This window comes from Epinephelus lanceolatus, chromosome 8 (assembly GCF_041903045.1).
Source record: "Epinephelus lanceolatus isolate andai-2023 chromosome 8, ASM4190304v1, whole genome shotgun sequence".
NCBI classification, from domain to species: Eukaryota; Metazoa; Chordata; class Actinopteri; order Perciformes; family Serranidae; genus Epinephelus; species Epinephelus lanceolatus.
In genome coordinates, this window is record NC_135741.1 from 30,669,280 (window position 1) to 30,694,546 (window position 25,267).

General features: G+C 41.3%; 1 protein-coding gene across 2 annotated transcripts in view; it reads left to right on the top strand.

The window, feature by feature from the left end:
* Window positions 1–692: 692 nt before the first annotated feature.
* The window catches only part of sema3bl (sema domain, immunoglobulin domain (Ig), short basic domain, secreted, (semaphorin) 3bl), a 74,621-nt gene continuing 50,046 nt past the window's right edge, over window positions 693–25,267 (top strand). For both annotated transcript variants that reach the window (XM_033628921.2, XM_033628922.2), the window contains exons 1-2: window positions 693–1,108; window positions 22,261–22,421. In XM_033628921.2, the coding sequence (XP_033484812.1) occupies window positions 1,003–1,108; window positions 22,261–22,421 (267 nt within the window). In that variant the 5' untranslated portion in view covers window positions 693–1,002. The remainder of the gene's footprint in view (window positions 1,109–22,260; window positions 22,422–25,267) is intronic.

Sequence of the window (25,267 nt, forward strand, 5' to 3'; positions counted from 1 at the left end):
GGTGCAATGCATACAGGTTTCTAGCCATGGCTAAATTGCAACCCCTGTCCCTGGTTAGGGTTTTCGTTTGAAACAGTAAGTGAAAGATTACTGAGCATGGAGTAATACAACACAACTTACACAGTAAAATACGGGTCAAGACAAAGTCAAAGAGGAGAACAAAATAAGACCCAGAGAATAAAACAATTATCAGTGACTATGTTATTTAAGTTTGAGGTCTGTGTGTGTCTTTCTTGCTCTTTATATGATGGCAGTTGCTCCGAGTGTCAAAAAATGCTGCCCACTGTGTCTCATGCCCCTATTTAGCATTTACAAGCAATATATATGAACATTTAATAAGCGGTTAAAAATAAAACAGAATTGCAGTTGTAAGCAGGTATAAGGTCTCTGAAGCATGTAGCCAACTACTTTATTCATGTGAACACTTTAAATGTCTTAGGTGAATGATAACGTGTAACAAAAGATTGATTATAGGTTCACATACTCCTTAATGATAAATGGCTACATTATTACTAAATGCACTTTACTTGGTGTTGAAATAGTATGAATCATCTGTAAAAGCGTGCCGCCAAGTGCGCCGTTTGTAGAGTGAAGGGTTGTGCGCAAAGGAGGGGGAGCTCATTAAGCGCTACTGCTCTCTCTCTCTCTCTCTCTCTGTGCTGTAAAGGCGTGGTGTCTCTCTCTCAGGCAGAAACAGACTTCTGTTGGGCAGCTGCTGGAAGTGAAGTGAAGGAGCGTCAGCCTCCAGAGCGGAGTCACTGAATCAAATCATCAGCCCGAGCAGAGCGCGGCAGTCACTCCGCGGAGAGGACACCCAGCTACTCGGCCAAAGACCCTTTTACGCACCGCGGGGAGCTACCTGAAAACGCAAATGTTGGCACTGTGAGAACAAGGATCCCGCAGTGTCTCCCCCCTTAAATTCTCCTGGAATATTCTGTTTTGATTATTGGAAAGACATTTGTTGAGTAACAGGTAAAAGCTGGGCAGCATCTCCTGAACAGAATGAAGGGATTTACACCTTTCTTCAACATGATCCTTGTTGCGCTACTTGTCGCCAGCGTCACAGCGACCAAGTTAAATGTTCCGCGGCTGAGACTGTCATACAAAGGTAATTAAGTGATCAGTTATCTATTTCTAGTTATCTTTCTATCTTGACGCAGCTGCTCTCAATCACCTCATTCTGTGCACGCGCGTGCCCTACAGGTGGCACTAATTGGTGAGCAGATATTCTTTCTGTGAATATTTCACCTTAACACTCCCACGGTAACAGAGCTTAAAGGATTATTTTTATTTACTTATTTTTATTTATCTCAAAGTATTTATTTTCTTCGCGGTGGTCCGAGCTGGAAGCGTTAAATTCTGCTCGATGTTTTGGCTACTGTTACGGGAGGTTTATGTGTTTAAGGAAGCACGCACACGTTGGTTTGCTGGTTTCCAGGTTGAGAGCGCTGTGCAGAGCAGGCGGGGTGTCCAGCCAGAGGAGATTTTGGCTGAGGTTCATCGCTCTGCGGTGGGACACACCAGGGTGTGATCTTCTCACTAAAGGTTTATGAGAAGTGGCAACCGCAACGGAAACACCTCGCAAGGTTGTTAGATAGGCTAATTATCTCTTATGGCGGTATGGTTTTTAACATTATGTGATTAGGTCTAAAAGACAAAGAGGTGGGTTTAATCTATTGAGGCTCAGACTGTCCACACCTCTGTGATGACCTTTCACCTTTTAAAAAGTCGTTTCTGCTGCAGAACAATGAAAGGCTTTGATAAAACTGATTTTATCGGTGCTGATCTTTTTGCTCCTCACATGACAAGTATTAAATAGTTTAATATCTTTCCAAAAACTGAAACATTGCCATATACAGTTTCTTTTTGGGCAGTTCACACACAGCATGATCTCTTTTCCTCTCCCCTCTCTAATCAGAACCCTGTTGTTGAACATGACTCACACAAGTTCAATGATAATAAGGCAGTAAAGATAGACCCAGTGTGTGTGTGTGTGTGTGTGTGTGTGTGTGTGTGTGTGTGCCTGCTTAAATGGTGTTGACCGTGCTGTTGCCAAACCGTGCTCATTGTTTCGTTTCACTCAGGCCGGAGCGAGTCTGCAATCATCATCAGCGATAGATATCACACAGGATTTCCTCCTGTTCAGCTCCATGTTTTCAGGAGAAAAGTCACCATCTGAGTTAACTGGTCTTCCTGTTGGCTACACTGGAAATACAGCTCCGCAGGGGAGACAGGGAGATAGAGACTGATTAAGAAATGAGGGAGAACAACTGGAAAGGGGCTGAATACAGATTGAGGTTACAGGGCAACAGATATGTGGTATTTTTATGAACTTGGCCACTGCTTTGTGCTGTCGTATTATTAGATTTTGCTCTGTTAGCAGCACGGCCGAAGGATAAAAATGACCAGTCGAATCAAATGGTCCTGCAGTGGAAGAACCTTAATGCTTAGGTAACCCCTGAACTTTCCTCTAGTGACACCATCAGGCCAAATGTCACTTATGCACATGAAATATCAAAATCTAACTGACAAACCACTATGAACCTTTCTGAACAGTCATGCTCCTCAGAGGATGGACCATTATTTTTTAAAGAACTTTATTTTTCTTTTAATTTATTGTAACACTTTTGTGTTGTGGGGGGCAATGTCATGAACACTGTGGCCTGTGGTGAGGTGCCAGGTTGCAGTTAGATTACTGGGTGTCCACCAAGGTCAGTTTGGGTGTGATTAAATGTGACAAATTTAGAATTTTATTCTCTGTTCATTCAAATTTGATCTTATAGTTTTGTCACTGTATAATATCTTGAGTCTATTTTTATTGTTTCACTGTAATATTGCAGAAAATCCAGTGGATTTTGACACGTTTATAACGACTTTTGTGTGAAATGATTTTAGATGTAGAAACTTTTCCATATCATAGAGTTTACTGAAGGATATTTCTGGTCATTATATATGATAGAAAATAATCAGGAAATCCTGCAACACAGTTGAGTAGTAGACGCAGAGTGCAGAGAACTTCTGTTATTGAACACACACGTTCATGCCCTGGGCAAACACTTGAAATGGAAAAAGCAGTACCCAAGATTGTGAGTCACTGCCCTTCACTGATGTAGAGCCGCTTTTTCAAAGCCAATCCATTTTCACTTTGGTCTGGCAATAAACAGCACCACATAAAACTTGTTTTTCATCATTAATTGCCACCGAAAAACGCTCAACTCTCATTTTTTTGAGCATTATGAGGAGTGTGGGAAATAACTGCCTATATGATTCCCATTAGCAACCAACCCGTTTCTTGCTTCCTGCCTTGATGACCTCAGATCTGACCCCTCCAGTTTGTCCTGTTATACATAATTTCCCTCAAGTTAAGTCTCTTGTCTTTGTTTGATCCTTCATGATATATTGTTTTTTAAGTCTTCATGTGTATCATCTTCTCTCTCTTTAGTCTAATTCCTGACTGACCTAAGTGCTCTTTTTTTCTGCCTCTTGTTTGTGTGTCTCTTCCTCTATCGCCCCCTCTTTCATTATAACCCGGGGAAGCCTGGAGGGTGTTTGTATTCCCAGGAGGATGTAGAGGTAATTTGGCGACAGGAAAAGCTGTCATTATCTCATTTCAATCAATTAGTGGGTAGAGGTTAAAGCATAAGAATGCCATTTTTACCTCCAAACTATTAAAGTACGTCAGACATTCCAGTCAGCATTGATTTAGTCATTTGCAGGTAAAATTCATCTTAGTATAATAAGTTTAAGAGTGATTATTTTAGACATCTATTTTACATAAACCCAGCCTTTCAACAGCAGTTAAATGCCTTTATTTCAATGTGAAATTGATCCTAAATACACGGTGTGGTACACTCATTTAAATGCTAAACTGCTGACATGAGCCTAGACATCTAAAAAACTTCTACACTAATGTATCCCAGTTTTAACTTAAACACCTAAACTGCTTTTGGCCTGCAAATAATCAAATCTCACTTTCTTATATCTTGCTTATTTATTTATCTTCCTTTAGTGATTTTATAGGACATTAATATGTTTAGAGAAAATCCCAGTTCATATTTTCTTAAAAGCCTAATCTGCAATTCACTCTCAACAACAAAAGTGAGAATGTGTGTGTGCTCATGTGTGTGTCTTACGGGGGGTGACATTGAGACGTCGAGGTATGTGATGTGTGCACGGTTGGCTGCACTCCCAGCCCTCTGCCAAGCATCTATACCAACCTCCCATCATGCATCTCTCTCTGCCTTTCTCCTATCTGTCTCTGTATGTCTTTCATTTGTCTTCCTCTTTCTTCAATCTGCCGGCTTCATTTATTCATTTGAATTCCCTCTCTCGCGCTCACACAAACACACACTGACTTTGGAGACGCACATTCTGTCTAATACAATATTCACTTTGTCTCGCCAAAGGCAGGGGGGCACTTGAAAACACCAACTCACACATCAGCGTCCTGTTTTGATCAGATCGCATTAGTTCTCAGACTGAAGGGTTGTGTTTGTTTTTGCTTACAGCCTGCGAATTAATGAGTTTGTTTTCTCAGTCGGCGTTGCCCAGATGCTTACATACAGACGGGTGTTAGTTGTTCTTAGGCGGAGCTGGGTAATCTGTCACCCGGAGTCTGCCGGAGACTCCGGAGCTGCTGAAATGTAGGGCGTCTCCCATCCTTTCATCTTTCAGCTCTTTTCCTTTCTTTCTCTATTCTTTTTCATCCATCACTCCCTCCCTGCTCCGTGTAATAGCTCCTTCCCTGAGCTCAGTTTAAGTGCTCCCAGGCCTCTGGACAAATCTAAACCCCAGCAAAGGAAAGAAAAAGAGGAAAGAAAAGAGAGGAACTTGAAGGTTTTAATAACCAAGCCAACTGGCTTGTCAGGCACCTGGATTTTTACTGGGATGATTGTAAGCTTCAGCTTGAAGAAATATTGAGAATAAGAAAGCGTTTAGAGGTTTTACTGTTTTATTAATGGTTGACATGTGAATAAATTTCAAATGTTTGTGTAAGATCTTAACTATAGGCACGGGGGGGGGGGGGGGGGGGGGGGGGGGGGGGGTTAGCCCGTAGGCTCAATGGGCAATATTTAAAGTTTACAGTTCATGAACAATAGTCCAAATAGTTTCATAAAAGAAATGAAAAGGAACAGTAAGAAACAGACTGAAAGTAAAGTCCTGGTCCAGGTGAAAGTTGTAATCCTTTATTGATTTCAGCTGTCCACTCAAGTGCAGAAGTGATGTATTTATAAAGGTTGAAACAGTTTGATAAGGTCTTTAAGCTTTTAAGCCAAGATGAAGGGGCATCTTACTGTTGGGTAATGTGTTTCTGAAGCTTTGTATGCAAGTTTGAGCCCCAAACATATCCACTGGGACACCATTACGATGGCATTTAAGTATGTCTTGAAGTTTTTATTCTTAGTATATTTCATGGTATAGAATGCTTAACTCTGATTGGCGAGATAGTGTGTGTATTGTGTAAGGGATTACAGCTGAAAGGTTCTATGTTCCATGATTGAATCACTGCTCTTCATTGTAATGGAACATATGGATTTGAATGAGCAAGGGTATTACCCTGCTGATGTCAAGACAGTTTGCCAACATAAGGTCATATGTTATCAAAGAAAAAATCCATTTAGATATATATCCATCCATCAGCTCTACCCTCTCATCCTTGAGAGCAGTGGTTCCCAACTGGTGGGTTGTGGGTCCATTCTGAATGGACTGCAAGTGATTTGCCAACGCATCGAGTTTGTTAAAAAACACACTTTATTTATTTATACAGAGAATTTCTGGCACAGAGAATTTATTTTGAAGTGTCGTTTCCTGCTGAAGAGTGATTGACTTACAAACAGCTATTTGACGGAGACAGCTAGCTAGCTTGACGCCATGGCCAAACACTAGCATCATCCTAAATATATGAAACTATTTGGACCTTGATCTGATGATTAAGAAGAAATCTAGACCCCGTGGCTGGACTAGTTGGGTACCACTGCTTTAGAGGGTTGCAGGGGGTGCTGAAGCTGATCCCAGCTGAGGGGGGTTACACCATGTACAGGTCATAGCAGCTTGAGTTCAGGTCCCCCTTCACCCCCTCCCTCTCTGCCCTATCTTGTCACTCTCCAGCTGCTTTATCATAAAGGCAAGAAAAATATATATTAAAAGAAAAATCACAGGGTTGACACAGACATTTAAGCTCACACTCATACCTACGGGCAATTTAGAGTTGCCAATTAAGTTAACCTGAGAGAGTGAAGAGAATATACAAACTCCGCAGAGAAAGGCTTCTTGCTGCTTTGATCTAAGAGTTAGAATTCTCCTGCCTGTCACTACCATGACATAATAGACAAGTCTTTAAGGTCTATTACATAAATATTGACCTGTCCTTCTGGGGACCCACCTCAGCCGACGCACTCATTGGAAAAAACATACATTTCACATTTAGGGAGCAATTTAGGGAGTAATAATTCAGCTTTCATAACCATAAACATTTCCCTGTGCATGCTACTGTACTTCAGTATTGTGGTTTGAATATAAAATCACAACAAAAAATGTTTTTGTTTACTCAGTCCAGTGATTGGATGACTAGAGGTTCATATATATATATATATATATATATATATATATATATATATATATATATATATATATATATATATATATATATATATATATGTGTATATATGTGTATATATATATATATATATATATATATATATATATATATATATATATATATATATATATATATATATATATATATAATGTCCTACGTACTGTAATGGAAGCAGCACAAAAGTGCTTTGTGTGGTCCATAAAAAATTACCCATATTTAGTTTGGAGGCTACAGAGACACCGTGGAGAGGTTTTCTGTCTGGTATGTGGAGCTGCTGACAGAGGAAGCACACTACATGTTTCTGACACCGTGGGCATGATGTGAGGGGTGAAGAGTGGTGTGTGTGTGAGAAAAAAGAGAAAGGCAGTGAGTATGTTGGATACAGATATGTGTGTGTAGGTGTCTTTGATCTGTAAAGCATTTTTGTGTGTATGTGTGGGTATTACTGTGTAGGTGTGTATGAAGTACAAAATGTGACGCTGTGTGTGAAAGAAAAAAAGACATATTGCTTCTGATGTAGAAACGTGTGGATGCTGAAGTAGTGTGTGTGTGTGTGTGTGTGTGTTTGAAGTTAACTCTGTGTGACTGTGTGTCAAAGGCAGAGAGGGCGATTGCGTCTGATGGAGACATCTGTGTGTCTCAAGGTGTCACTTGTGTGTCATGTCAACAGCATCTCTCCTGTGACAGCCCTCAGATGGCTGCCTGGCCAGATCACAGACGACACACAGATGGAGGAATCAGAGAGAATCGGCAGTCAATGTGTGAGAGATGGGGAGCTGGAAAAAGGATTGAGATAAACACAGGGCCAGATCAGAGAGCACAGATGGAGAGGAAGCTGGGGTGAGAAAAGGAAAGGTGCCTGTGATGTTTAAAGGAAAAGAAAAATGACGGAGCGAGGGAAAGAAAAAAAGGGGAAAGTAAGAAAAAAGAGAGGAGGAGATATAAGAGATAAAGTTCACAAATCAGAAAGCCACAAGGACGTCTAAGATAAGGAAACTTCTGCGCAAGAAATCCTTTATAAACACTGGATGAAAACATCTGTCCTTAATTGTTTCTATTTGCTGAACCACATGTGTCACACCGATAAAGAATAACTCCCTGCTGACTGTTGCTATTGTTCCTCCTGCTTCTAAAAGGAAATTGCATTATAGGTGAGGTTGAGGCTCATTTCTCGGCAGAGCAGATTTTAAATGACCCAGGAACATGTTGGTAGTTGAAGTATTTTATCTTCATCACTATAAAGCAAACAGATATTATCACATGAAGGACACAGAACGTACGTGTTTCTTACTGCCTGGCAGCATTAATACTAACAGAACAGGACACAATGAGCATATTTCCAGTCACCAGTTAACCCAACACCCTTAAGCATTTGGTAAAGTATATTAAACAGGCAACCATAGCAACAGTAGGCCCACCTTGTGCTTTGTTTAACATTAGCAGTCATCCATCGGTGGTCAAACTGATCTAATCATCTGTTACACAGCCTAAGAAATTGTTGGATGATGATTTACAACTTCTTTTTGCCTTACATGAATGGCTAGCAGTAGTCAGTATTTTGGCAGCCACTAGTGGCAGCTTTTAACAAGAAGAAATCATGTGAAATTGTGTCTACAAGACAAGAACTTTGTAAATAACTTCCTCTTAGCACCTTAAAGGGATAGTCTGGATTTTTTTTTAAGTGGGGTTGTGTGAGTTACTGATCCAAAGTCAATGTATTACCTACAGTAGATGGTGGTCAGTGCGCCCGAGATTTTGAGGAACAGACAGTAATACCAACTAAGAAGACAGGCAATGTACTGCTGTGGACATGGGCAGCAGCAAAATGTGTTTCAGCCACCTTAACAAAAATCAGTATCAGTTTAAGTGTACGCTATATTTCGAATATTTTCACTGCTTTACCTTGCTGCCAGACAGCCCTTTCCAACTGGGAACTGAAGCCATAATCCAGCTATACTCTCTTCAAAGCCACCAGACTCCTTTGACAAAAACAGCAATTTTACCTTGCAGAACACGGGAGCTGCTGGTCTACCACTGCCTCGATCAGTTAATTGGTTTGTGTGATTGTGTGACTTTGGTGAATCAGGACTACCCATTTAAAACTCCAAAGTCACAAAATTACACAAACAAACTAACTCATCGAGGCAGTGGTAAACCAGCAGCTCCCGTGTTCTGCAAGGTAAAATTGCTGTTTTCGTGAATGGAGTCTGGTGGCTTTGAAGAGAGCATGAGTTTTACTTTTAGTGCAGTTACCCTTCAGCAAGTACCTCATACAACCCCACTTCAAAACAATCCAAACTATCCCTTTAAGGAGACAAAGGTGGTTAAAGGACGAGGCTGACATTATCCTATATTTCCTAACTGTCAACAAATGTCCTGAAAACGAAAAACCCAACAATAAATTGATCCTACTAGATACTCAGTGGAGTCACAGCTTGATATAGTGTAGTTTTCCATAGACTTCCACTTGTCCATACGTGTATTAATCCATCGCTGAAAATAGTCTCCAACAAGGCATGCTTGCCAAAAACTACAGTGCCCAGGTGTTTAAGGGAATTAGTTACCCATTTCAAAGTCACAGACAAGGTAGAAAAGTTGGAAAGTGGTGAGACTGACTGGGACATTGTTGGTTTTGGTCTTTTATTGAAATGTGTCAATAATAAGAAAGGTATAGTGAGGCCAGCCCTGTCTCTTAAGATGTTCAGCCATCACTGGTACCTAATAAAAGTTGTGCAATTTTACTTTAAGATACAGCTTTGCTCTTAAAACATCCATTAACTATAGACTCTAAAGCTGGACTGCCTTGTGCCTACTAGCTACCCCTGAGAGATAAGACTATCACCCCATCATGTCCCCAAAAGTCCAAGGATAGACTGATAAACCCCTGCTGGATTCATACAGCTTAGATTTGCTGCAAAACATGTCCAGATAAACACTGCATTGATACCCCTGAAAGGTCAGTGCACGCAGGCCTCTCAAACGCCTGAAGCAGGACTGCACTGTGAATTAAAACATGTGCCCCTAATGCTGGCATGAATCAACAGGCTGAAGGGTGAATGGAAGAAAGAATGGACACACCAATGAATTTCAAAGGACAGAGGGGAAAGAGAGGGAAGTAATGAATGAAAGATCTTTGAATGTGGACAGAAAACAAATGATTGGTCCATGAAAGAGTGCATGTAAAAGAAACAGAGGTGAATGAAGAGAGGAAAAAGGAAGCATTGGACAGAGAGGGAACTACAGATGAAAAGAGGTCATGGCACCGTAGTGGAGAGAGATAAATGGATGAAAAAAAAGGACAGAGAGAGGCTAAGAAAATCAAAAGGAAAGGAAACAAGGTTGAAAGAGAGGAGAGAAAGATGAGGGACATGGAAGAATGACAGATAGATAGATAAGAGGAAGAGAGAGGCTAACCTGCAGACTGAAAGACACTGGTCTCTTTGAGAAGCAAAGGTTGAGGGTTCAAGTCCCAACAATGTGGCTTTGACCATCTGTCATGTAGATTACCAAGTACTCTTCTTACACACAGGAGTTATGAGACATGTGTGTGTCTCTGTGTATGTGTGTGTGTTTGTGTGTGTGTGTGTCTAAGTGTATGTGTCGTGCACATAGTGGGAGTATCCTGTATCTCCTTCCTTTGTGAAATCTTTACGTCTATTCACTCTTGTTTGACTCGCATGTCCATATTAAAGAATGGATGTGTGTGTGTGTGTGTGTGTGTGTGTGTGTGTGCGTGCGCTAAAAAGGCCAGCCAAAACCAACCCTCAGTGTCCACGGCGATGGTCGTTTTTCCAACATGGGCGTTATAAATCACAGCAGTGGACGTTCACCAAGGGGGGTTCAAGTCCTAAAAAAAAAAATATTTCTCCAAACTTTCTTCACGCTGCCACACCCTGAAGAATGAACACACACTCTCCTCCTTGCTGTCCTCGAGAGGTCTGACTCACCCTCTGCTCTGGTCCCAATCCGATCCATTGTTATCTACTCTGACTGTGCTGGTCTTCACTGCTCTGCTCATTTTCTGTCTACTCTGTTGCAGCTCCAAATAAAAGCCCCTGTGTGTAGGATTCTGATTTGATTGCAGCGTCTTTGAAATTACTCCTGAGGCATATTTTTGTTTGTAGACAAATTAGATAGTCCCGGTGAAAACAGATACATGAAATCCTCAAAGCTAATGTTTTTGACAGTTCTCCCATGGCAACCGCACGTGGAGACTAAAATATGAGTGTAGCTGATGTTGATTATGGTGTCTTTTTTAAGGTTAGCCAACTAAAACTAAAACCACTTGTTGGCATGTCTTGCTGTGCCTGTAGTCTACAACATAGGCAGAAAAATAACCATTAAAACCAGCTGGTAAAGGTAAGGGAAAGATCACAGTCAGGGTTAAATGCATGTGCAGGTTGTGAGACAGGTGGCCCCAGTTGGGTACAGATATGCAAAGGGCTCCACCACCTCTCCTATGCAGAAGCAAGACACACAAACACACAAACTTCATGTTGGTTTTTCATCTCTTTGTAGTCGTTATGCATCTTTTTGCAGTTTTGTGTCTCTTTGTGTGTGTTTTTGAGGTAATTTTGTGTCTTTTTTGGTCATTCGGTGTCTCTTTATAGTTGTTTTGCTCGTTCTTGTTGTTATTTAGTGTCTCTTTGTTGCTCCTTTGCTTCTCTTTGTGGTCATTTTGAGTCTCTTTTGGGTTGGTATGTGGTAATTTGAGTGACTTTTTTCAGATAAAGGCCAGGGGGGCCCTTGACACTTTTGTGCACCTGGACCTGTGCCTGGTAGTCCCGTTCAGTAACCCATCCATGGTTAATGACACAATACAATACAGGTTTCTTCAGACATGCTAACGCCTAGTGTCACTTGCCAAACAACATTTGGACAATATGACAGCACCTTTATTGAAATGCAAACATAGTACTAATATGAAATTTATTCTAACTTACATGCTCATCTGCTTTACATGTCCACTCAGAGCTTTTAATACTTTCAACATATCACAGTCTCATAATAACACCTTGTGAAAACTTTATGCTCAGTTGGACTAATGTTGAACTTGGCCTCCTCCTGTATGTCACCATCCGCCAAGTGCATGCTGGGTCGCGTTGTTGGAATGACAGATGCCTTGCCAGTGTTTTATGTGAAGTCTTATTATTTCAACATAAGAAAGAAACATCTCTCCACCACCCTCTCTCTGTGAGATAGATAAACATCCTCAGCTCTGCTCGTGTGTTTTTTCACTGGAGACATTAAAGGATCACCAGGCATTACATACACAGTAGTACAGCTGGATCTTCCTGCAGAGAGCAGCAAGCATACAAAGAAAGAAAAACAGAGGGAAAGAAACTTACAAGGATGATTGCACAAACACACACACATAAGCACACACAGGAACACGAGCAAAGACAAAGAGGGTTCTCCTTGTCTTCTCATGTCGTTTCAGTGTCGTACCATTTGGCACTTTGGCTCAGGACCAATGCAAAGTGATAGAAAAACAGGCCAGAGGTGATGGGAACCCTCTATGGTGCAGGATGGGAGACCTTACGTGTCACACATTGAAGTGCTGTGCCCCCCGCCACTGAAATAACCACAATCAATTAGTTCCACTGAAAAAGCTGACAAGAAGTAGTGAGAACAACGACTCTACTGTGGGCTGATGTATCTATTAGACAGCAACTGACAAACACAATCAACATACAAACATCACCGTTAACTGATGCCAGAAGAAAAACTCTGATAAGTGTGTGCATGTGTTCATGCTCGTGTGCATCTGTTTGTTTTTATCTTAACTGACAAAGAGTGCTGCCTAATATGTTTTGCAACCATTTATTATACTGGCCGCCAGCTCCTTCATTTACAGTAATTTGCTGCAGAACAGAGCATCAGCTGTATATATGTAACGTTTCATTGGCTCCATGTGTCACACTGTCTTGTGTTCTCATACAGAATCTTGGTTCTAGACTAAACTATTGGCCTGTTTTCCTTGTTTAACTAAACTGTACAGAACTGCATGTGTGCCTGTGCTTTGTTGCATGTGCTCAACAAAGTTTGTGAAGCTAGAGAGAGCTAGAGGCCCAGGATGAGGCATTGAGAAAGCGAGTGATGAGAAAACTAAATTTTAAGACTGAGGGGATAAGATCACACCGGTCCTTCCTCAGAGAGAAATATACTGCAGCATGGTCAGAGGGATGAAGTGAAATGGAATAAGAACCAGGAAGAGGTGAGGAGAGAGGATAACAGATTTCCAAGGCAATGGGAGGAAGGATGAGCGTAAGGAAAGAAGCAGCGATGAGGAAAAGGACAGAGGAAAGCTTGGGTTAAAGGGAGCAGGGTAAGTCATGGATCATTTTGGATGAGGGAGATAAAATGGGAGAGAGGTGTGTGGTATGGATGAGTAATGAAGTAAGAGCACATTAAAAATGTGAGGATGAAAGTGGACAAAAGAGAGAGATGGATAGAGAGAGAGCAACTGGCCGTCAGGGAGGGAGGAAGATAAGGAGAGAAGAGAAGAGGGAGAGATGATGAAATGAGGGAGGAAGGGGAAGCAGAGGAGGGTGAGGGTTGATGAGGATCGAGGGTGATGAGGTAACACCCTGCTCTGTGTTTTGATTGGCCCGGAGGGGAAGATCGGGTAACAGGAACTCTGATAGGCATCCTGAGACGACAGAGAGAGAAGAAGCCTTGAATATGTCATTGTGTGTGTGCACGCATGTGTGTGTGTGTGTGTGTGTGTGTGAGACACAGAGAGAAGAAAAGAAAAACTAGGACAGAAAAAAGAAAGAGACAGACAAAGAAAGAAAAAATCTAACTGACTGTAAGGTCACTTTTTTTTGTGTGCTTCTGCACTCATCTCACTTCTCATGGTTTTATCACATGATCAAGTGTGTCAAGAATGCAAGCTGTAAAATGGCATCTCCAGTGAGGAGCAGTAACAGGTTGGCAGGAAATCCCAGGATTTACTCTGTCAGAAGCTATCTGGCCTGTGGTGTCTCTGCCAGGATAAATCCCTGTGACACTGAAAGCACAGATAGCTGAAGGTCTAATAGCTGTGAATTAATACTTTATTAACAACTGAGGCTAAAAAGAAACATGTTTGATGGTAAAATTGTGCTCTAAGTTAGAAACTATAAATATGGATTTGACTACCTAATTATAATGATAATAGTAATAGAAGCCTATTGCAACAATCCTAAAGCTGAGCATACATTGTACAATTTGAGCCCGTTTTTGAAATGTTGTTGTTTAATTCCAACTCCCACTGTACGAGTTAATCATCTGCGATGTAAAGCCAATGCTCACGATATATGTGCTCATACTGTATGGTCTTTGAAGACTTTTCTGGCTATTGACAGTTGTCAATAAAGAGTTGTTTGAATGCTCCAGGGCTGCAGGCAGGTAGATATTTGTTTGCTAGTGGAGGTACAGTTCACACAATGTAGAGACAGACGTCATAAAAAGAGCTTAAAAGTCTATTTCTGCAAAAACGGTGAGTCCAAGTTTTGATCTGCCCAGAACAACTGATTGAGAAAAAAACGCACTGACCTTTGGGGATTGACTCCTGGCTCTGCTTGAACTGTGTGAGAGCCTGATGACGGCCGACCAAAATTTCTAACATGTCAGAAATTCATTTAAATGTCCTGCTGCCAGTCGGGAGCAGTTTATATTAGCCCTCACTCTCCTTTTAAAATGCACGGCAAACGACGCCAGACGAAGCTGATATTCGGTCTGACACTAGAATGAGTTGTGTCAGAAACGGGCTCAAAGCGTTAAGTGTATGCCTAGCTTGCATTTTTGAACATAGAAATCTGAATAGAGAAACATATGAGAAAACTACAAAGGATGTACTTGCAGCACATTTGCAGTGTACGGGACATCAGAGAGAAACACCAGATTCCACTGCAGCCAGAACAACAATCGTAAATTCATGATAATATTTCTGTGTGAGTCTGAACTTTGCCATTCAGTCACTAGTACTCTGCGTGGTGAGAGACTGCAGCTGCGCTTTCCTCCATCTGCCGCTGTTGTTTTTTTTACACGAGAGACAAGGAGAGAGAGACTGAGAGAGGGAGAAAGGAGGGTTTTCATTTATAAAAGTAATCCAACCTGATATATCCAATCATGCCCTGGTGGCATACTTATTTTCCAAGCACTGCAGTGCCATGTGTTTAGTATTTTGACTCTATGCACTTATGAGCACTCTCACTATTCAGATATGAATATCATGACCTGAATTCTACATAAGGATGAAGCGTCACATTTACCTCGATAACAGTAAATGCAACACCACCGTTTTCTTCGCATACAGAATATACAGTACGTATGAAAATCTGAAAGTCAGCAAGAAATCAGTAATGTAGGTAATTTGTCCAGCTCAAATAGACATCTCATAAAGAACCACCCGAGTAAGCAAACCGAGGAGGATGAGAGGGAATATGAGACCTGTGAGAGGAGGGTGAGGAGGAGGACGGGTGGGAGTGGTGAGAGGAGGAGAAGCACCGTGAGATGACTTTTTGTCCATGTGGTGGATTCCAGAAATACTTGGCACACTGCAACAATATACAGCCACGATCTAATGATACCCTGGGAAGTCTGTTAGCGGTGTAATGAGTCTAATGGGTCTTTATTTGTTTGTGAGTGGGTGTGTTTGTGTGTGTCGGAGCTCACGAAAACAAAATGTCAAAAAAGCAATATTTAGAGACAGAGAGCGAGAGTGGGTTTTGTCAGCTGAGATGGGAATAGGTGTGACTGAACCAGGGACTCATTAGTTCATTATGGTGTGTGTGTGTGTGCATGTGTGTGCGTGTGTGCGTGTGTGTTTCTGGTATGCATTTTGTAGCACAGGGGGTCTAATAGGCTTCAGATGTGTCCCCCTCTCCCACTGAGCCAACGATAACACTGATGCTATTGTGTGTGTGCCTACATACATACATGCATGCGCGCGCGTGTGTGTGTCCACAGCTTAACACAGCTTACACTCTGCCTGTGCCCAATTTGTACACTAGAGATGTCAGCATAAGATTTGGAAGTGAACTTTTTTTATTCTCTTCTCAGTTCTGCTCCTCTGTTTCTCGTCTTGAGCCCACTTTCACTCTTGTTTCCAGACCTGTCAGTGCAAATCTTATTTCTTTAACCTTTCCTGTACATTTGCTCTTTTTTTAAATGCTTTCATGTAACGCTGCCCTCAGTTTCATCACACAAAATCTTTTCTTTTTTACGTACCACTGGGTGATGAAAGGCCAGTGTAAGCGCCCAGATCAAACAAAAATGCAAAGAAGCAAATGGTCTTTCAACAACAGCAGCGAATAAGATTGCGCCGTCCAAATTGTCTGACGCTCACATTTGACAGACACCAGGGCATGCCTCAGCCTGACTAAGCGGAACATTGACAATGTAAACAAATCCCAGAATAAATTACTGCATGCATATCTTTGAAGTGGCTGAGACTGCGTGATGCGATAGCTGAGGTTTGACACGTACAGTGAAACCAGATGCTCTGTCGCGTGTCGCTTCGGTTTGGCACGGCTGCTGTTTGTCAATGCAGCGTCGGCTGGCTGCCTTTAGGGAAACAAGACACATTGGAGACAGATGTGGACATCTCCCTATGGATGCTGTGAGGGAGTTGGTAGATGCATAGGCTCCTAGGACACAAGAAAGGAAGGTCTAGAGAGACAAGAAGACCGATGAACAGACGAGAGAGATAAAAGTGAAGACATATTTAGAAGTGACTTCAAGAGAGGAAATATAACACCAGAGAGGAAGTTAAAGATGGATAGACAGAAGGGGCAGTGCATGATGGAGAGGAGAGGGAAAGGTTAATTGGAGAGATGTGAAGATGGATAGACAGCAGGAGAGGAAGAGGTTGGTGAGAGGTGAGACAGTGGTGTGGTTTCCACAGTGAGGCGATGAGCTGCTGGAGTGATAACAAGCTGCAGATGGAAGCTGTTAGGTCACCTTTACCCTCTGTTTGCGTGTCTGTGTGTGCATATGTGTGTGTGTGTGTGCGTGTGTGTGTGGCTATGGAATGTATGTGCGTACATTTCAGTTGTTATTGAAGATTTGTGTACACTTCTGAGTGATTTACGATACACAAAGGTAGAAAGAAAGAGGAGGAAGAGACATCAAACAGTATTCTGAGTGTGTTTGTGTGTGTGTGTGTGTGTGTGTGTGTGTGTACAGCCAAGGGGGAATATAAATGACACAAGGTGCACTGTGCCAAACAATCTTGAGCTTTAAAAAGAGAGTCGGATAACCTAATTATTCCATGTAAGGATGAAAGTTCAGGAAACCGGATCTTTCAAAATACAGACAAAACACTGAGACACATCTGCAGTCACCAAACAAATACTGAAAGTGCTGTGATGATGTTATTGTGTGTGTAAAGCAGCCAATCACTGTTCAGAGACACAGGGCTTTATTTTAAATGCTAGTCGCTCAGACCCTTGGTCCTTTTGCTCTCAGTGTCAAACTTCCTATGCACATTGAGCACCCCTCTGGTGTGACTTTGACGAATGCCAACACCGACTGTAGCCGACACAGCCATGCTATCAATATCTATTATATGGATTACCATGAAATGTTGAATATACATTCACAGCATCCAAAGGAGGAATCGTACTGACTTTGGTGGTCCCTTGACTTTACTTCCAGTGCAGCCAAGAGGCTGACATTTGTGGTTTTTATAAATTGCCTGAACAATTCTTGGATGCCTTACCATAAAATCTTTCACAGACATTTATGTCCCCCACAGGATGAACAGTAACATGGCAACAATGGGCATACGCACACATTTCATACAGTGACCTAGTGTGTCCCATGCATTCATTTGTTTAGTCCTATTTCATTGTAGAGCCACATGCAGCTGATTTTTTTCAGGCTATCTCTCTGTCTGTTCATCAGACCACAAATGAGATGTGTTTAGCTAGCTAGCCACGCCACGGCCCTTCTGCTTCACACGTGCGGCTGTGGACTGCTTCCCTGGGAGGAGAGCAGGCAGCAACTGGGACATGGACTTTCGGTTGGTGGCTGTGGCAGCTCAAATTCAGTCAGCGCAACCCCCCCCCCAGTACTAGGTGTCACAGTGGGCTAGTGGCCAGCAGCAGCACTGGGTCTAACCTGTGTTAAGGCAGCAACATAAAGTTTGCTGATATAGTAGGGAGTTGGGGCTGTCTGGGTACCCGTTACTGGGATTTGTGCTGGCTGGATTTGGGTAGTTGAGGCCACTGACTTTGGGTCTGTCTCTGGAGATGCTGAGGTGGTCTGTAGCAATGGGCAGTGAGGCAGAGGACACACTGTGATCCGAGGCGCTAGCTAACATTAGCTACATAAACATGAACTTGAATCTGTAGCCATGAGCCTTTTCTCTACAGTTAGCAGAAGTCTAAACAATTAGCAACATTTTCTGTCCATACCTGAAACACTTTGTTGATGCTGACACATGTTTTTTTGTTCATTGTCAGACTTTTGATAAGCCAGAATATCAACTTCTCTGCAGAGTTCTCCACCACTGAATCAGGCCTTCACTAAAAGGACGTGCACTCGCATCTGCATTTATAGGACAACAACTAAGGAACGCCCTCTTTAGAGCCAATATAGCAAATCTACTGACACATGGGTTACAAAAAAATGATAACTATGCCCTAGTAACCTGACATTATCCATCTTCTGCAATCTTTCCTGTCAAAACAAAGAGGTGCCGTGAACATTAGATGCAATACCTACCCAGTTTCTGTTAAGGGTCTCAGCACACCAACACACACACACTCATGCAACTCCACACTATATACCCATCATACATACACAAATAAGCACATGGTCTTCAGTCATCACTCACTCTCCAGCTGGAGGTCATCTCAGGGCTCAGAGCTACGTGGAAAAAGTTGAACTTGTGGAGACAGACAGTCACCAGCTGATGGTGTGTGGAGCTGCCTGCATGTTCTGCTGATAAACTGTGTCATGAAAACATATTAGACCTTTCAGCTGTAATATCTGGGCCTCTACATGTCTGCTGGTATCAGTGTATGAATATGTGCTGATGCTTTGTGTGTAGTATTGTAACTCTATTCACTTTTCATCCAAAAAATGTCAATGCATTTTGCAAAAAAGATTCAGTTTCACAAGTATAATGAATACATTCAAATTACACTGAGAAAAAAACAAACATTTGGTATGAAAATGCATATCATGCACTGGCACAGATCTCCATCATCTAATGTAAAACAGTTCTAAAGGTTATCGTCTTCTGTCTCCTCATCATGTGTTTTCTGCTAACCTTGTCAGTTTCAATAAATCCATCATACATCGCTGCACTCTCTGTATGTCTTGTGGCTTTCTCTGCCTTTCCCACTCATTATTTTCTGACTTTTACCAGCCGCTAAAAGCCACAATACCCCCCCTTTCTTTTCCCTCTCCAACTTTATCTTCCATTCTCTAACTTCCTCCAACTCCCTTACTCCCTGCAGAGTATCCCCAATGTCTTCCCACTCGTGTGTCTCGACGTTATTTTCTTGCCAGCAGCTTTAAAATTTTACATCCACTCTTTTTTTAAACTATTCCCCTCATCGCTGTCTTTAGAGGATTTTGCATAATAACATTTAAAACGCTTCAATGTCGGTTGGCCAGCTTTGATTTGGCCGCTGTAAAGATCCTATTAGGGAGTATATACACAGAGACAACATGACAAAATGTTAAACTGTTGAAAGTGCTCTCCCCTCACTATTAAAGTTTCTTGTGCGCTGGTAATGAGGGTGATCCAGGGTGAGGCTGTTTGAATGTGTGTGTATAGCCTGACTGTAGAGGATGCAGGTGTGTGTGGAAGCTTATGGGTTTGAGAAATGGAGATTTCTAATAAAAACAGATCTTTTGTGTGTGTGTGTGTGTGTGTGTGTGTGTCTGCAAAGCCCCGGTGATGGACAAGGTGTCACTGGTATAGGAGGCCTCTCTGCTTCTCTCACTCAGTACCCTTGCTGAGTGGTGAGTGACTGAGCCTACTTTCTCACCATGTGTGTATGTGCAGGTTAGTGTGTGTGTTGGACTGAGTGAAAAAGAGGGAGAGGGAGGAATAACGAGCATGACAGACGAGTGATGAGAGGTAGACTGAAAGACGATTGAGCTGAAAGACTTCTCCACCGAGAGTTTGGCATACCGAAGACGTCTTCTCACACACATACTTCTCTCCTCATCTCGTTACCTTAAAAGAGAGAGAGGGAGAAGGAGAGGTGATACAGAAGGGAAGTCATGACGGAAAGGTAGGTTAGGGAGATATAATAGGTGTTTGTGTGAGAAAGATTTCAAATATGTGGGAGTTTGACAGGCTAAGAAGCAATGAGCTTGCTGCTGTTTCTTTACCAGTGTATGTATGTATGTATGTATGTGTGGGTGTGGGTGAGTGTGTGAGACACCCCAGGTTTAGCTGAACTTGAATTCAACCTTGTCCCTACCACTCCAGCAGAGTCATTGCATCAACCTTTTGACTTTGAAGCTGCTGCCAGATCAGAGAGGAGAGCCAGGTGCAGACTGGTGTGTGCAGACAGACTCCTGCTCTCCCACTGATCCATGTTCCCTTATATGGAAGTGTGTATCGTGTGTGTGTGTGTGTGTGTGTGTGTGTGTGTGTGTGTGTGTGTGTGTGTGTGTGCTCTCATAAAGCCATATATCTCATAAAATTATCAGTAGAGGTTTTCATACTGTTTGGCATCACTGGATTCAAATACAGTTCAATCAGGACAGACAGGTGAATAAATTAAAGATAATATTTAATACAGAATTTGAGTGTCACAGATTAACAGATGATTTGTGCTGATTAAGGTTTAAAAGAAGTCTTTGGCTCTTGGACACCAGAGGGAGATATTTTGTGATTGAGGGACATCTGAGTGGCAGCAAGATAAATCCACCCATGGAGTCCAGACACTGGTGGTGGCTGATGACTCTGAGGCTGATGGCTGCTGAGGCAGATGAGGCTGATGAATCCATAAAGACTAGGTGGTGATGGGGAGGTGGAGGTGCACAAGACAGCAGCAAGAAAGAACCATATCTAAATGAGGAGCAGTAAGATGATAGGCTGAAAGAGAAGGTGTGTCCCTGTTCTATTGGTTGATTGTGAATCAGCTGATGACTCAATTGACAGACCCAGACAGTGACACCTGGAGATAGTCAGTGAGCATAAGTGCAAGGTGTAAATGGCAGGATGAGAAAGAAACTTCCAGCCCAAGCATGAAAGGTGTTGTCTTCCTGACTGAACTTTAGCTAGAGCTTCATTTGACAAAAGACTTTGGCGTTTACGTTTTACAGGGAGATTTTGTAATCGAGGGATGTCTGCCCTGAGCAGCAGCAAGATAAATCCTCCAAGGAATCCATACACTAGTGGTGGTGGTAGCTGGTGACTCTGCTGAGACTAAAAGGCTGATGAAGCTGATGAATCTGCGAAGACTGTGATGGAGAGGTGGAGGGTGTGCACAACTGCAGCATGAACATACTAAAGTCAGAAAAAGAATGATAAAAACAGCAGATAGATAGTAGCCTAAGAGTGAAGGCATGGCACTCTGCTCTTGGTTAAATGCCATCAGCTGAGAGAATTGACAGCCCCAGTCAATGACAGCAAGAAACTCTGAATAAGCATGCATGCCAGGAGTGAATGGCAGATGATATGAGAAATTAAATTACAGGCTTAAGCATGCAGAAGTATAGTCTGACTGTACTTTTACTAGAGCACCATTAGCCTGATATGACATATCGGCCTTGAGAATGAATTATTGCCTGTTTTTGCTACATTCATCATCAGATTAATAAATGTTCTACATTTCCTGTTCTTGTTTGTATTGTAGGACTTTTCTTGGAACATCTTTTAATACGCAGGGATGATGTGTTGACAGCAGCAACAGGAAGAGGGTTTGGAGACAAATGCTGTAGAGCGGAACAGAAGGCGATATTACAAGATGTGGATTCCCACTGGAGATGTGCTTTTTTTTGTGGTTCTCAGTTTAACATGTCATTTTCAATACAACAAAAGTGTGAACTGAGTGCCGTCAGATTAATGTGAAGGCAGCAGCAGCACAAAGGAGCCAATTTTAAGGCTTGAGAAGATTGATCTTCACATATCAGATCAGTCTATAAAAACTATATATTTCCCCTTGTGGTGTGACAGGGGCAAGAGTTTTGAAAAATCCTCTTACAGTTTCCTCATGTACTTCCAGTGTTCATTCATGGATGAGTGAATGTCCAGAACAATGCTTTACAGCATGTGAGGTATAAAATGAGAGATCCAACTTAATGTCCTGCCGTTCAGTGTTTGTGCATTGTCAGATATTGTGAAACACGCAGCAGAGTTCACTATTAAATAACATTAAATGATTTAAACTAATGTGAAAATGTATCCATTGGTTAAAAAAACGGGGGCCAGAGTCCCTTATGCTCATAGCGGCCATTAAGGCTTCAATGTCAAAAAGAAGTTTAAAAATCCATCAGTAGTGGGCCTGTGAGATAACTGAAGACACTCTTCTTCACTGCTATCATAACTTTTAAAATTGATCTTTGATCTTCTCCTCTTCAGATCTGATTCTTTGTCGCTTAGGGGAATTTCTTTAAGTTGTGTGAAAAGTGCTGTGAAAACAAAAGTGATGTTAAACTAAATTTGTTTCTTACTCATCCTTTGCTCTCTTCTGTCTCTGCAGACCTGCTGTCCACCAACAGGTCGTCCATCTTCAGCGGCCATCACGGCCAGCTCTCCCTTTCCGCCGTCTTCCTGGACGAGTACCGTGACCGCCTCTTCCTGGGAGGGAAAGACATCCTGTACTCTCTCATGCTGGGGCCTGCCAGCAGCGAGTCCAAAGAGGTGAGGTTTTTGGAGGCAATAAATAATATCAGTTAAAGTTATTCAAGTATTTTAATGTATTTTGTCTTGATGATTGATGCGTAGTAAAAGGTTAGTTACTGTACAGTCTACATTTATCATTCCATTTTTATTTAAGTCGCAGTGACTCTGCGAGTGGTTTCAATCTGCAGAAGATAATATATGACTCAAAGAGATAGGCGTACGATATTGTGTTTTCCAGAATTCCCTCTCTGCAGAACATCTGTTAAAGCACTCTTTAACTCATAAATCAACCATAAACGTGGTGACTCAAACCTGAACAGCCATTTTATTCTATATTACTGCTATTGCATCATCACTGAAACAGGAACAGAAAACAGTGCTGAAAATATTAAAGAAAGCTCAGTTTTCAGAAGATAAAAAAAAGATTGACTATAATGGGTCACACACCCGTTATTTGTGATTTCTGACCAATCACTAATGGATTATATACATATACAGTCTTCATGCCAATTTGTGGATAAAGGGATTTATTACAGTAAGACTTTCTGGGTTTTCTCCTCTTTCTCTTGTTTTATAAACAGGGCTGTTCTGACAGTCAAATTTTATGCTTCGTTTCCTTCGCCAGAACATTTCATCAATCTCACACCTGTAAAAGTGCAGCTAGTCGTAAATCAAACCGTGTTTTTCCATCGACGTCACCTTTAATCTGCAGCCTGCATTTAATTTGTCAGTAAGGCTTGTCAAACACAACGGTTACATTGCGAGAGTTACAGTTTCTTGGCTCACCATAAAGACATGAGAAATAAATTACAATCTAGAAGTCCGATCTGTTAACTGAGCTGCAGATTTCCACTGTCATCAAACGCTGAGAGTTTGAATAACAGAGAGAGAGAAGAATGCTATCATGCTATTGTTATCATGTCAGGAAGTAGTGCATTACATGTAAATATATTAGTAGTTAAACTACATTTTGCAGTAGATTGTTGATAGTTCAGCTACATTCATATTTGTATAGTGATTCACGCAGTTAAATTACTTCTTTGTGGGGGTTTTTGTTGTTGTTGTTGTTGTTGTTTTGCCATAGATAGCTACTAAAACTACAAACAATGTTGGGCCATAAAGGGAATAGAATGATTGTTTTTTTTTGAAGTTTTTATTTTGCAATTCTCTACTGTATCTGAACCCCATTTAACCACAATTAGTCATACAGTCATACTGTTCATAGACCTATATATGATAGATATCCAAACATCTGTACATCCCTAATCTAACCACCAATGCTTCATGAATGGAAGGATCAAAACATTGACAGATACATAGTATGTGTGGATATTTTTCTCCTTTCATCTGTGATAGATTGATGGTAAGATGCATGTAGACACCTATCTCTCCATCTACATCAGGGGAAGGATAAGTATCCATACAGGTATCTATCTATCTGTTAGTCAATGGTTGGATATTCAATGGTTGGACCGGTAGACGTACACAGACTGGGTAACCTAGATCCACATGTCAGAATATGAGTATTGAATGTATGAATATTGACAATTATATTGACAACTGAAATTGTGTGACAATAAGATACCTTACAAATTAAATTCAAAGTATATCTAATTTAATTAAGGATATAGGTTCAAACTGAACATTACTTTGAAGTGCAAAAATAGAGAAATGTGCTATAGGTGGCTTAGCTGCAACAACCTGCTGGGTGGAAATTTTATCAAGCCTAGCTAACACTTACTGGGAGTTGGTTACATAGTTTTACATGCTTTAGGCAACAGTTATTAAGATGATATATGGTTGGATTTAGTGACTTACATAGACAGCTCAGTAATCAAAAAATAAGCATGGCAAAGAAATTAACTTATCGGCAGAAAACACTCTTTGTCACAGAACTCTGCTGAAACACACCCAATCTCTGTGGACTTTCACAGGTCACTGTTTGGCGATATTTTGGTCAACTGGCTGGAAGCACAAAAGGATCAACCCTGTGTAACCACTTAAAAAGTCAATGTTACAATTCACACCAGGTTAGGAGGTTCCTCTCTACAAAACTAAAGCTGACATTTCTTTCACTTTTCCATGAATAGTGGGTGTTTTTTTTTTTGTTATTGTTGTTTTTTTTGGTTTATGACCTGTGAAAAAGGGCAGTTTTTGCACTAAACTAATTTGAGTTTCATTTTTTTGTATCGCACGTACATTGTCAGTGTGATCATTTGATAAAGTACGGCAGTCTGAACTTTTTATTAGTAGCCTTTGTTAACTAAACTCCCTGACGTAGCTTTGCTGTAGTTCAACTTCTTCCAGTATGTAATAATTGGTAGCTTGCAAAGTAACTTCCCCACGCTGATTATTACTGTTTTCATTTTATCTACAAATATTGTGTCTTGGATTTTGAAACTTAACTTTTTATGTTTTATCAATTATTCATTTCAAGAATCACAGGGCTTTGTTACTGTGATGTAGTGCTTTGGCAGCGCAGACCAGATACAGTATGTTAACAATTATGGAAAAATGTGCATCTCCTATTAGAGTGGAATTCATATTTCATGTAATTTATTCAGTGGAACAAAAGACACAGATAGAAGTTTAACTGTGATTTGTGGAGGTGGGGGGTTATTATTACCTGTGAGTTATATCTTATGAGTTTTCAGAGGGTTTTTATTGGAAAGCTTCGACACAAAGGAAATGAGCACATTTAAATTAAAACAGGATTTCATTTCATCTGTAGAAGAATAGCACTGAGAAAATACGCAGCATATATTAATTCATATTTCACTCTCCAGTTGGGTGCCCAGTATCTCCACTCTGTGTTCCATTAAACTGGTTTCTAGTGAGCACAAAACAAAAATAACTCTCTTTAA